Source organism: Sebastes umbrosus, chromosome 8 (assembly GCF_015220745.1).
Source record: "Sebastes umbrosus isolate fSebUmb1 chromosome 8, fSebUmb1.pri, whole genome shotgun sequence".
NCBI lineage: Eukaryota > Metazoa > Chordata > Actinopteri > Perciformes > Sebastidae > Sebastes > Sebastes umbrosus.
The window spans coordinates 24930869-24943997 of record NC_051276.1 but is presented as its reverse complement, the minus strand read 5'-3'; the positions used below and the strand labels follow the sequence as shown (position 1 = coordinate 24943997).

The 13129-nt window shown below is 38.3% G+C and overlaps 2 protein-coding genes across 2 annotated transcripts; both read right to left on the bottom strand.

Moving 5' to 3' along the window:
* Positions 1 to 354: 354 nt before the first annotated feature.
* Positions 355 to 6233, bottom strand: grsf1 (G-rich RNA sequence binding factor 1). The gene is made up of 10 exons (XM_037779052.1): positions 5820 to 6233; positions 4362 to 4509; positions 3862 to 4011; positions 3359 to 3493; positions 2957 to 3095; positions 2655 to 2785; positions 1797 to 1894; positions 1566 to 1701; positions 859 to 913; positions 355 to 470 (listed from the first exon to the last, which is right to left on the bottom strand). Exons 1-10 carry the CDS (start codon positions 6054 to 6056, stop codon positions 467 to 469), a joined length of 1233 nt encoding a protein of 410 aa, XP_037634980.1. The 5' UTR covers positions 6057 to 6233; the 3' UTR covers positions 355 to 466.
* A 2905-nt stretch (positions 6234 to 9138) lies between these two features.
* Positions 9139 to 12631, bottom strand: rnf181 (ring finger protein 181). Its single transcript, XM_037776634.1, has 6 exons — positions 12489 to 12631; positions 10597 to 10715; positions 10369 to 10505; positions 10085 to 10200; positions 9906 to 9980; positions 9139 to 9800 (listed from the first exon to the last, which is right to left on the bottom strand). The coding sequence occupies exons 2-6, from the start codon at positions 10680 to 10682 to the stop codon at positions 9741 to 9743; spliced, it is 474 nt and encodes a 157-aa protein (XP_037632562.1). The 5' UTR covers positions 10683 to 10715; positions 12489 to 12631; the 3' UTR covers positions 9139 to 9740.
* Between the last annotated feature and the right edge of the window lie 498 nt (positions 12632 to 13129).

The window sequence follows — 13129 nt, the reverse complement described above, 5'->3', positions numbered from 1 at the left end:
CATGTTTACCTGAATAATCTGAATATCACAAATTTTCTGCCTGTTTATTTATTGGAACATTTTTTCTTATAACATGTCGATTTGAAGAATAAAAAATGCTCAGCAAATGTTTTGAACAATATTTACTCTAATATTTGACTCTTTTGTACCCCTCATCTTCACATTATCTGCTGATTTCTGTCTTTGTGGGCGTCGAGATGAATCCTAACAGAAAACTGCATTTTGTGCCACATGTTTGTAACCTTCACTAAAAACACTCAGCAGAATACACCTTTTATTATAAGTCATCTATGTGGATCTCAAACTGTAATTAAATCATTTTTGTTTTGTTGAACAGAGACAATGAAGGCAATGAAGTTTTTCCTTTGACAGCAGGAATGTTTATTGTTTGTTGTCTGAGTCATGCTGGAAAATAAATACAACAGTCCTGTCTGTGTCTGTGTATGTTTGGCATCCGTGTCGACATTCACCTGCAGGAGACAATACAACACGTTAAATCATATATCGGGAGGGGAGTTAAATAAAGTAATCTCAGAGAAGGTAAAATCAGTAAATTTACATTTTTCTTTTGTTTCAAAGAACAAGATTTTGAAATCAAATATCTTTTTACAAAAGGGAAGCAGCACAGAGACTGTGCAGTGTGTTATTCTTTGTTCTATAAAAAGCTGGAAATTCCCAGCTGGTGGGTTTTAATTACAACTTGTATGTTACATCTTAGAGGAACCAGGACGCCCACTAAACTGTCTTTAAGAAATGAACAATTCTGTCTCCCTTGTAACTTCCTTAAAAATGTGAGTTAGAAATATATGAAAATAGAGTATTTTTCTGACAAGAAGTGAAAATCCCCGACGTTCTCACCATCTTCCATCAGAGTCTGCTTCAGAGTTCAGGAATAACTCGATGTATCTTTCACCTAAAAAAATCAGAGAAGGTTCAAATGCTCAGTGAAACTCTCACATTAGATCCGTTTTATATTGTAACATGTGTAATGTCATAACAGACCAGAAAGAAAAGATAGAACATGTTTATAATCTGAAACTGGACCTGCATCAAAATGGACATGAAACACAAAATACATATATTTGGGAGTATGTCTCCTGTCAAGTATATTATATTATGAACTATCCCTTTAAGGCTTTGTATGAGTATAAATAGTGATGATCGCTGTGTTTGGGCCTTTTATTTCCATCATGTTGTTATAGTGCCAGCTATTTACAAACTGCCATCTTAAAACATTGTTTACTGCGTCTTTCCAATAAATTAGATACATAACATATATTTAATCTGTAACTTTTTTTGTTTGTTCTCGCTTTTTGTTTTTTATTGTACTTTACATGCAATTTGAATGTTTTCTTAACGCCTTATGTTTAATGTTTTTTTTAGGGGTACCGGATTGGATATTGGGCCGGTGCTGACTCAAATAGCTGGATTGGGTATCGGTGACAATGGGGCACTTTGAATTGCCATGTGTCTGAATGGTGCTGTATGAATAAACTTGCCTTGCCTTATTTATCTAATCCATATATGTACCTCAGCTGGTGTTACATGCTCTCAGACTGTCTCACCTATGTGGTGTCTGTCTCTGGACATGGCGGTCAAGGCGTCCTGGTGACAGCTGAAGAAAACGTCGGCCTCTCCGCTCAGCCTCCCTTCAGGACTGCATTCAAGCAGGATCTTAGACACAACTAGAGGAGAGAAGAACTGCAAGAGAAAAACAAACACATATAATATAAAATCACATGCAAAATGACTTCTAATGCAACAACACAACCAGCTTCAACTTGTCAACACCTTACCTTAACAATGTCTTCTCCGGACACATGGAAAGGAAGTCCTCTCACGTGGACGTAGTGAAGCGGGAGGGCCGAGCTCTGAGGGGATCCTGATGGAGCACCTACATCAGGATAAACAAAAAAGCAACTCATTTGTGAACAAAGAGCAAAAAAATCCCCCCACTTTACCACTGTCTACTCACCTAGTCGATATATCATTTGGGCTTACTCGGATTTGAAAAACAAATAGATCAGTTTAAAGTTTATATTAAACTGCGTCCTTGTGTGATGTTAACAGCTCAGAAAATCTTCTAGTAATAGACGGTGAGGAGGAAAATGAGAAGAAAGTGTAAATGAGCAGCTTATTATGCTGATCAAACAGAGCTAATTTTGCTGTGTCTTTTTATTTTATATGTTGCTAGGCAACCACCAAATGAATGCTAACATTACCTTATTACACACTATGAACTGTACGCGACCCAAATAGTTAATATTACAGTTTAAATTCATGACAAAAACCCAAAATCTCAAGCACCGCACTAATTTACCTCCTGCTGTTTTCTGTTCAGATCATGGTAACTACTAAGTTGGTAAAGTTATAAAGCTCCAGGTATCCATCAAAGTCACCACAATGAGAAAAAACGCTGGATGTTGGGCGCTGAGTTGAATTCTTTTCAACTCGAGGCATTCAGGGTGCTCTTGTAAAAACGTGAGGCGCTCAGCAATGCAAAAGCAGCGCGCAAAACACTTCAATCTCACTGAACTCTCACTGTCTGATCAGGGCCTTTTTCTTCATCTATTTATCTTTTTTAAAACACCATATTAATTTATGAGGGAGGGAGAAACTAAAAAGTCAAAGTAATGAGATTAAAATCCCCTCACCAGTTTTGGTGTGTGAGGCAGAGGCGGTCCTGTTTGCAAACTGAGGGACGGTGTGAGAAGAAGCTAAACTCGCCTTCTTGCCCCAACTCGAATAAATCTGGTCACTTCTGCTGGGAAACACCTCGATGTATCTGCAAAATACAAACAGCAGGGGATGAGCAAAAAACGTGAGCGGAGGAGATGCTCGTAAAGAAACAAATCAGTGATATGTGAAACTACTTTCTGTTGGCCGGAAATGAGAGAAACGTCTGACACAGGATTATAAAGTCGGTACAGGCCTTAATGTGAGCGCAGCATCCTACCTGTTACCGATGACATCTCTGTCTCTCTGCAGAGCTTTAACAGCTGCATCTTGAGAGGAAAATTGCACAAAGGCCTCTCCAGAGTTTCTTCCTTTGCGGTCGGTGACTATGGTGATCCCATTCTCCACTATATCCAAATCTGAAAGACACAAACACAGTCTGAATTTTACTTTTGTCAGTAAGGCGAGACAAACCAGGCAAAAACATAGTTTTTCATGCACTGGTCAATTTTGAGATTTTGGGCTATTTTGCCTCCATAACACGTCTTCTTTCAGACTAGTGGATAGAAAACATCCATAATACACATTTAGGTGTAGCACTCCAGTCTGTCAGTGTGGTTTCTAGTGGTACGACAGCACAGATCCAGTGTTCCCAGTAAATCTGGAGGTGGGAGAAGTTTACCTGAAAAGAACTGGACGATGTCGGCCTCGGTGGAGGAGAAGGGGAGGCCTCTGATACGCACAACCCCGTTTTCTGCTGGAGCATGGACGGCTTTCTTCAGGATGGCTTCAGCGTCGCTGTTCGAGACTTCATACACTGCAAAAAAACATAGAGCAGCACATGAGCATCTTTTAAATTGACAAACATCACATGTGTGATTCATGGCGCAATTCAAACGGGATCAAAAAATATTTGTCTCTCGCCGTTGACTACCATTCATATTTTTTCCAAAATAAGGTCCCATGGGGTCCACCTGAAGGGGCGGGACTTCCCCTCTTTGTTTGTTGTCCCTTATTAACAGTGTATGATTTTGTTAACAATGGCTCTATTCTGTTCAGGTGTCCCAGAAACTGAAGCAGCTATATGGAACTATTCATTTTATCATTTACACCTGGGATTTTCCTGATCTGGCGTGTCAAAATGTCCAATAAGCATCTGTATTTTGACCAGCTTAGAATACAAACCTTCGACATATCGTGGGCCGAGGTACTGTCGGTGCTTCTCCAGAGCTTTGCTGACGTCCTGTTCGTGCTCAATCTCGATGAAGGCTTGTCCCGTCTGCCTCCCCAGTCCATCCACAGTGAAATGGATCCCCTTCTCATGGATCCTACACTCTAAGGCACAGTAACAATACGTTAAAAATATATATATTTTGTTATGTTGGACACTCAGGACAGCAAATGCAACAATTTCATAGTAGGGGGCACAGCAAAGCTTTTCAGTTAAGACTAACATTTTTGGCTGTGATTTAGTGTATACAGTAGTGCGCCAGCGGCACTGAAACGAGGGAGATAGAGACAAACAGACAGAAGAACATGCTGCGCCGCACAGCTCCGAATACCTTCGAATATTTCTCACAGAAGCTTCGTAGGCCAAAAAATGGCATTCGGGACAGCCCTAGTTGCATCTATGATAAGCAAATATAACTATAGGTGTGATGCTTCTCCCAAATCCAAAATCTCACCTGAGAAGAACTGCAGGAGGTCCTGAGCCGTGCAGGACCAGAGGAGGCCTTTCACCTGCATGATGTACACCTCCTTCCTCTCTGGTTCTGGATCAGGCTGATAGGCCGATAGCGGTGGGTAATATTCATCCTCACAAGATTCTCCTGCCTGGAGGACAACATGTAAATATGACTATTCAGCCACAAACTGAGAAACAATCAACAAACTGAAGTGTTGTTGTCAATGGAAGAAGTTACCATTTTTAAACAGAAATACAAGTGTTGATATTTAAGTTTTCCAAGGTATTTTATAATCCAGTCCATAGTTAATGTTTCCCTTAAAGTTCACTAAGTAATACAAGTGTCATCAGCACACACTTGCAATAATAAAATGCAGCACTGAAAATATGTCTCATATGGAGGCTTGTATATAATAATTAAACTATTAAAGCCTGTAAACAGAGCCATGAGGAGGTGCAGAAGTCTAGTTTTCTCTCAGAACACTTGAATTACAGTATGCTGAAAGGTTATTATGAAAATTTTGCCCAATGATGCCAAAAACATTCTGCCTATCCCCACTTTAAAGACAGATTAAAGGAAGAAATGTCAAAATCGAAGCAGCAGAGGCCGAGATATCCTGACCTTTACTACCTATTATAGGTACTATAGTGTGGTAGTAATATATATTATATTATTTGTGCTATATTTTGTTGCTCCACCTTCACCAGCTGCAACATTAAAGTGATGAACACATTAATGCATCACTAATTATAATCCAATATATATATTGGATATCTAAAATGGGCTATTCTGCACAATGAGTACTTTTACTTTTGGTACTCTGAGTATATTTTGAGGATAATACTTTTGCACTTTATAATCATCTCATGTATATACCACAGTGGTGGAAGAAGTATTCAGATCTTTTCCTCAACAATAAGTAGCAGAAAGTGATGCATTGTTGTGTTCAACACTTTAATGTTGCAGCTGGTAAAAGTGGGGCTAATTTTAATCATGTGTATACTACTGTAGCTTAATAGAAGTTAAATATTTCTTTCCAAATAGTAGAAGTAAAGCAGCAGATAAAAGGAGATAGTCACCAGTAAGGAGTCACTAGCTCCCCTCTGTCTGTCTGTGTGTCTGTGTGTCTGTCTGTGTGTCTGTCTGTCTGTGTGTCTGTCTGTGTGTCTGTCTGTGTGTCTGTGTGTCTGTGTGTCTGTCTGTGTGTCTGTCTGTCTGTCTGTCTGTGTGTCTGTGTGTCTGTGTGTCTGTCTGTGTGTCTGTCTGTCTGTGTGTCTGTCTGTCTGTGTGTCTGTCTGTGTGTCTGTCTGTGTGTCTGTGTGTCTGTCTGTGTGTCTGTCTGTGTGTCTGTCTGTGTGTCTGTGTGTCTGTGTGTCTGTCTGTGTGTCTGTCTGTCTGTCTGTCTGTGTGTCTGTCTGTCTGTCTGTGTGTCTGTGTGTCTGTCTGTGTGGGACTAACCTTGGTACAGAAGCGGTACTGGCTGGTTCTCACTGCGGACTGCAGCTGACAGACTGCCCGGCTTGTTGATGTCCATGTCGGCTGCTGAATGAACCCACACTGGCCTGAAAACACACTACTACTGCTGCTCCTGCTGCTGCTGCATGTTGTTTTGCAACCTGTCTGTAACGTTGAAACCTTTCTAACTGCGACACACCGCTGCAGTAAAAACAACAGAGACCTACTGTTACGAGACATCCTAGCCTAGTCTAGCCGGGTCTTTTAGTCTGAAATAAGAAGATAGAACAAGTAGTTTTTAAGTCAGAGTATCTCTAGTTTAGCTAGTCAGTTCAGCAACCGGCTCAGCATGTAGTTATGAGAGGCTAGACTGACTCACGTGGGTCTGTCAAGGGCAGAGAGCTGGAGAGCTTTAACTGAGCTAACAAGCTAGATAACAGCTAGTGTACTTCCGGTTAACCTTTCACAACAAAAGCCGAAGCATGGCCATATCAAAAGGTATTTGTCACCTTACAGAGCTCATGATTTTTTATAAAATGTTTTATTATGAATACTACTACAAACAACTTTTTTTTAAATTATATGACATTTATTGATTTTACTCTGCCATATATATATATATATATATATATAATATATATATATATATATATATATATATATATATAAAATATATATATATATATATATATATATATATAATATATATATATAATATATATATATAAAATAGAGTCCCAAATGTGTATTAATCCGCAGTTAAAAATATTCCCCCAAAAATTCACTATTTACTGCTGTTTGAGGAACATTTGCTCAAAACTACAATGCCCAGCTGTGTTGGGATATTAGATAACCTTTTATAAAAATGAAACTATATATTTGTGACCTCTTTTTAAGGTTTACGTCTTCAGTAGGAACCAATGGTCTTGGTGCTGAGTTGCTGAGTGCTACAGACAAGGTAGGGAAGTCAAAAAGTATTGATATATGAACTAATGCATTGTTGTTTTTTTGGTCTTTCCATGGAATTTGGTAACAATATATATATATATCAATTAATATTCACAAAACAATAACAGAAAAGAAAACTAAAAATAGATAATTCAATTTGAAAATAAATTAAATTAAAACCAACATATTCTGAACATTTTACTGGAGAATTTTAAACTTCCCTGGATATTACACTCACTTTGATTTTAATTAGTTAGGCTATATGGGAAGAGGTGTTGCTGCTAACTCCTGTTACCTTGACAACAGTCTTCTCCCTCAAGTACTTCCTGTTTGTCTTCCTGCTCTTGTTAGTGTCTCATGCACACTGACACCTAGAGGCCAGGATGCCAGAAAAAAAATCCTCATCAATCCTCCAGCTCATCCAGTCACACAGATGGGACTTTTGAGGCAGTTGCAGCACAAAGATGTTTATCAGAAAAAAACATAATTAAGATGCTGCTGATCTGTCTGACTCTAAATGTCCCACCATGAGTGCTATTACACACCAAACTGCCTCAGAGACAAAAAAAAAACTAAAAAAACTCTCCATTTATAAGTTAGTTTTGGTTTTCGCTGCAGCAGAAGGCAGTTTAACTAATTGTTATTCATTATTATTATTATTATTTATTCATTTTAACCATAATACCTGCAGTGCCCCTGCTGTAGGAATGAATGTAATCAGATGCATGTTATTAAAATTGGCATATTGGGCCAAACATACTGTACATCCTACTGGTTTGAACAAACATGCAATAATGAGATATTTATGCATTTATACCGAAAACGAGTCAACACAGATTAGTTTCCTTTTATAAATGATGTTAATATGTACGATTTGTCTATCATTTAGGTATTTTCATTTGACAGAGATTTATATTTTTGTGTCATAAACAACAAAACTGTCAGTAAGTTGCTGCTTAAAACAGAGCAAAATTGCATCAGAGTCATACAGTACTTGTTATATAGACAGTGTGGAATAGTATTAGTACAATCCTGACACTATGGTTAACAGTCTTTGAGTGGTTGTTTATATATATATATATATAAATAGAAAGTCTATTTATTTGCAAACAGAAATAACTTTTGGCAGAGCAGATGACATAAAGAATGGCTAACTTGCATACATACAGTACATACTGCTGGTTAAAAAAAAATCACACCCAAGCTTAGCAGTGTCAGCAGGGTTGCAAGTCCAATATTGTGTGTTAGCATGTGCACCAACAGCAAACATGTTATTTCTCCAGATTATTGCTGTGGTATAACGGAAGCAGAATAAATGTACATGTAATGTAGAAGCATTAAAACCAATCCAGACCGTACGGGTTAAGCATTCCTCGGTCTAGGCCAGAGGAAAGGAGATGCTTTCTCAAACATCAAAACAACATCATGGGACAAGTTCCAGGGGAACTCTGCAGATTGTACACATAAAGGTCAGTTTACTCAGCATGAGGAGGAGTACAACTAAGCCAGTGAGAATAGCTGTATCTGTATAATGTCTTCTGTGGCTCTAGAAGAGATTTGTCCAGTTTGTCTTGAAGACTACAAATTTACAGAAAGCCTGCGTTACACTGGGGGCATGGAGTTTGAAAGATATCAGCATTTACCAGGCAGGGATGGCCTAACATAAAAATGCATAATGAGATGTGTAGGATCCAGCATCTTTGGAGGTCGACCTATAATAGATGCTAAAGGTCACGATATCTCGGCCTCTGCTGCTTCGATTTTGACATTTCTTCTTTTAATCTGTTTTTAAACCTGCAGTAGGTAGTATGTTTTTTGCATCAAGAAATCCATAATAACCTTTCAGCATATTGTAATTCAAGTGTTCTGAGAGAAAACTAGACTTCTGCACCTCCTCATGGCTCTGTTTTCAGGCTTTAGAAAATCTAGCCTGTGACGGGAGACTTTGGCCAATCACAGGTCATTTCAGAGAGAGAGCGTTCCTATTGGCTGTGCTCCGGTTGATGGGCGGTGCTTGGTATTTCCTCAACTGTTCTCAACATGGCTGCCGGGTCACAAACTTTCTCATTTTACAGCTAAACAAGATGTTTCTGACAACATTTGAGGTGAGAAATAGGCATTACAGTAACAGAATATTTTGATCAGCGCTGCCTAGTTTGACCGTTTGATCGAAGGTCGCGAGTGATTGACAGCTGCTCATAGACCCCAGCTGGACGGCAGGCTCCAGCTCGGCTCTGATTGGTTGTTTTCTTCCGGTCTGTGAAATCTTGAAGATGCCGTTAGGAGCACCGGAGGACACAGAGGTACATGATCTTTTCAGATTACCTGTCCCATGCACTATACTGTCAGGAATAGTGACCGTTTTATAAAAACATTCCATTTCTACTGCAGCTTTAATGAGTACCCAGAATTTATTTTAAGTGTATAATAATTCATGCTGCATTAAATGAATGCACTTTAAAATTCTCTCAGATTTAAAAATGATTTTTGTGGAAAAACAAAAAAGAGTCACTGATTAAAATATATTCCTGTCTTTAAATAATTCATATTAATTAGACAAATACAGCTTTTTGTGTGTTTAAAGCTCATAGATTTATATTTAAAATGAATAAAGAGACTGAACAGAAATGCTTCAGGACTACTGTCAACAGCATAATCATCTTAAAATATATATTTAGCCTAACTAGTGAGAAAAGAACATTTATCCAACAAGAATTTTCAATTATGCTGCATTCACACCATGCCACGCCACGCCAATAGGGAGATGCTATTTATATAATTTGTAATACAATATAATTTATATTTCTACAAATATGAGGCTGACATGAGCGTTATTTCCCATCCCCCTGCTTGAAATTACATTCTGTATGAAATGGCATGAACGCAGCATTATACATTTCCTGGAGCTTTCATTTTTTCTCATGATTTTCTGTAAAATGTCACTGTGCCACAACCTTGCACCACAGCACTGTCGTGTCATGTGTACATGGATCCATGCAGGTCTTCCAGCCTGTGCTCCCTCTGTTTTCTTCTCTCCTACAGGACAGAAAACAATATTCAGCCAGGGACTGATGCTATATTGAAAGCACAGCTAGAAGATGAAGATCATTTGTGCCATCCAAAGCATATTTACACACTCACCTTGTCTTTTTTAAACTCCTCATACTCTGGATTGTCAGTCGGTAATTCAAGCCGGCAGAGCGGACAGGAGTTAGTCTGTGATTGCAAACATGAAAAAGGTTCAAAAGGAATTCTAAGTAGCCACAGACACTTTTCCATTACATGTCTGAAATTCTGAATTACAAATTTGTCAGCGTTACCTTGCCCAACCAGGGCAGTATACATCCTGAGTGGAAAAGGTGTTTGCAAGGCATTTCTCGAACCGTCTCTTGTTCCTCGAACTCAAGCAAACACACAGGACACTTGAGACCTTTGTCTGTGAGAACAAAAAGACAGATTAAATCCCTCCTTATGCCCGTCTGGAAGCATGATCTCTCCTTCTGCCATCTTTAATTTCTTCCTCTACATTTGTTGAATGTCAGTAAAAAAGAAAAAAGATCATGAATGTAAAACATTTCATTCTACTGGAGCAAATGTCTGTCACCTGCTTGCTCTGGAGAAATGATGACCACGGTGAGGGTCTGAACAGCAGTTTTGGCAGCCGGAGGAGGAAGACGCTGGTCCCAGTCTGACAAATCGAACGCCCCCGAGTCAAATAAGTCCAAGCCTTGCATTAAAGACCTATACACAAAGGCCAACAGTCAATCACAACCCTGTACGCTAGTAATCAATGTAAAGCATTACAATGTGTCTGAAGAGTGTTTAGCCTCACCTGGCCAATTCAAGTAGTGCATTCTGGCGATACTGTTCCTCAGGGTTGGTGGGCTCACAGTTATGTTCATCAAAGTAGGATGCCATTTTGGTCCCGCCAACCTGGATGCTGAAGGTTCACTAATTTGTCAAAAACAAAACATCCACAGCTGATATTTAAAATTACAGTTGAAGGATTTGGCAGAACCTGTTAAAGTGGCAGTAGGCAGTATGCTTTTTAGCATCATTGGGCAAAAATTCTATAATAACCTTTCAGCATATTGTAATTCAAGTGTTCTGAGAGAAAACTAGACTTCTGCACCTCCTCATGGCTCTGTTTACAGGCTTTAAAAAAATCTAGCCTGTGACGGGAGACTTTGGCCAATCATAGGTAATTTCAGAGAGAGAGCGTTCCTATTGGCTGTGCTCCGTCTGGTGGGCGGTGCTTGGTATTTTCTCAACTGATCTCAACATGGCTGTCGGGTCACAAACTTTCTCATTTTACAGCTAAACCGTACACTACAAGATGTTTCTGAAAACATTTGAGGAGAGAAATAGGCATTACAGTAAAAGAATATTGATTCATATTTGATCAGCGCTGCCTAGTTTGACCGTTTGATCGGAGTTTGCAAGTGATTGACAGCTGCTCAAAGACGGTAAGGCTCCAGCTCGGCTCTGATTGGTTGTTTTCCTCTGGTCTGTGAAATCTTGCAGATGCCATTAGGAGCACCGGAGGACACAGAGGCACAAGAGTTTTTTTCTAATTACCTGTCTAATGCACTACAGGATATAGTGACTGTTTTATAAAAATAACTTTTTTTAAATCATATTTTGCTCCATTTCTACCCACTGCTGCTGTAAGTGATGAGTGAATTACTCCTGGACAGAGACACCACAGTGCTGTAACTACCTGGTGTATCATCAGTGTGAAGTCAAATAGACAAAATGTGTGACCGGTAATACATCATATGTAAATATATGTACTAAGGGCGCTGCTCTACAACTCAAGACTTCAATTTAACTGCCAGGGCCGACTCTTTAATTCATCAGATACAGATTATACAAACAATGGCATTCATTAATATAACATTTTTAAGTATTATTCCCCATAAGAAAATTTCACTACACTGGAGGCACATGATTTTTTCTGATTACCTGTCTCATGCACTACTGTCAGGATATAGTAACCGTTTAATAAAAACAACTTTTTTAAATCATATTTGCTCCATTTCTACTGCAGCTTTAATGAGTACCCAGAATTTATTTTAAGTGTATAATACTATTCCTGCTGCATTAAATGAATGCACTTCTTCTTGTGGAAAAAACAAAAAAGAGTCACTGATTAAAATATATTCCTGTCTTTAAATAATTCATATTAATTAGACAAATACAGCTTTTTGTGTGTTTAAAGCTCATAGATTTATATTTAAAATGAATAAAGAGACTGAACAGAAATGCTTCAGGACTACTGTCAACAACATAATCATCTTAAAATATATATTTAGCCTAACTAGTGAGAAAAGAACATTTATCCAACAAGAATTTCCCATTATGCTGCATTTACACCATGCCAAATACATGAACTAACACCAAACTATTATAGTGTTAATTAAATAGCAAAAACAAGCACTACTAGCCAAAAAGTTCCTCATATGTTTGATCAACTTTACACATTAAAAGAAAACTTCTCATAATGTAGATTATGTTATGTTATGTTTGCAATAACACTGTCTTTATTCTCTGACAATAATAAAACAATAAAAAGGACTCATATATATATATGTTAAGGTTGATATACGTATAAAAGAGGCACGCCTAATTACTAATTATCTTCTTCAACATTTACAAACAGACACAACGTGATGTAGAAAAGATCACAATCTTTGCCAGACTTCACAAATTAGCTCGACTTACCTGAAACATTCAGGAAATATTAGCAATAAGCAAACATGTCATTCTTCCGCGTGTGACGATGTTTACCACGTGACACTTTGGTCCGCTCACAGGAGGGACTCGCGCCTCGTTTCTTCTTCTTCAAGTTTAATGACAGTTGTTAAACAATAATGTTGCATTGTCGCCAACACCTGGTCAGGCGGGTGTACTGACGTCATTAATCTATGGCTTCTATATAAAGTATGTTGTTTTTTTTAATCAAAACTTATGGTTTACTATCTGAATAATTTTTTTTTTTAAGTTTGAATGTTGGGGCAATAGTGATTTTCTACGTCTCTATTGTTTAATTTAATAACCTGATATTTTTCAGGTGGAATTTCATTCAACAGTGTTATGTTTATCCAAATTTGAAAGCTCAATAAAAGTGCAATTTTGTCACTAAAATCAATGTATAATCATGATAATCATGATCTCAATATTATCATTTTGGCCATATTCCTGCAGCCCTACTACAGTGAGTATGTGGCCTGCAAACCTTAATGTAAACAAATGCCTGTTTACTGTGGTTTATTACTGCTGACTGCTCAGACTGTGCCATCACTGGACATCTCTCCATCCACTGTAGCATCAGTCTGACTGTCTATTACTTCCTGCTGTCAAAC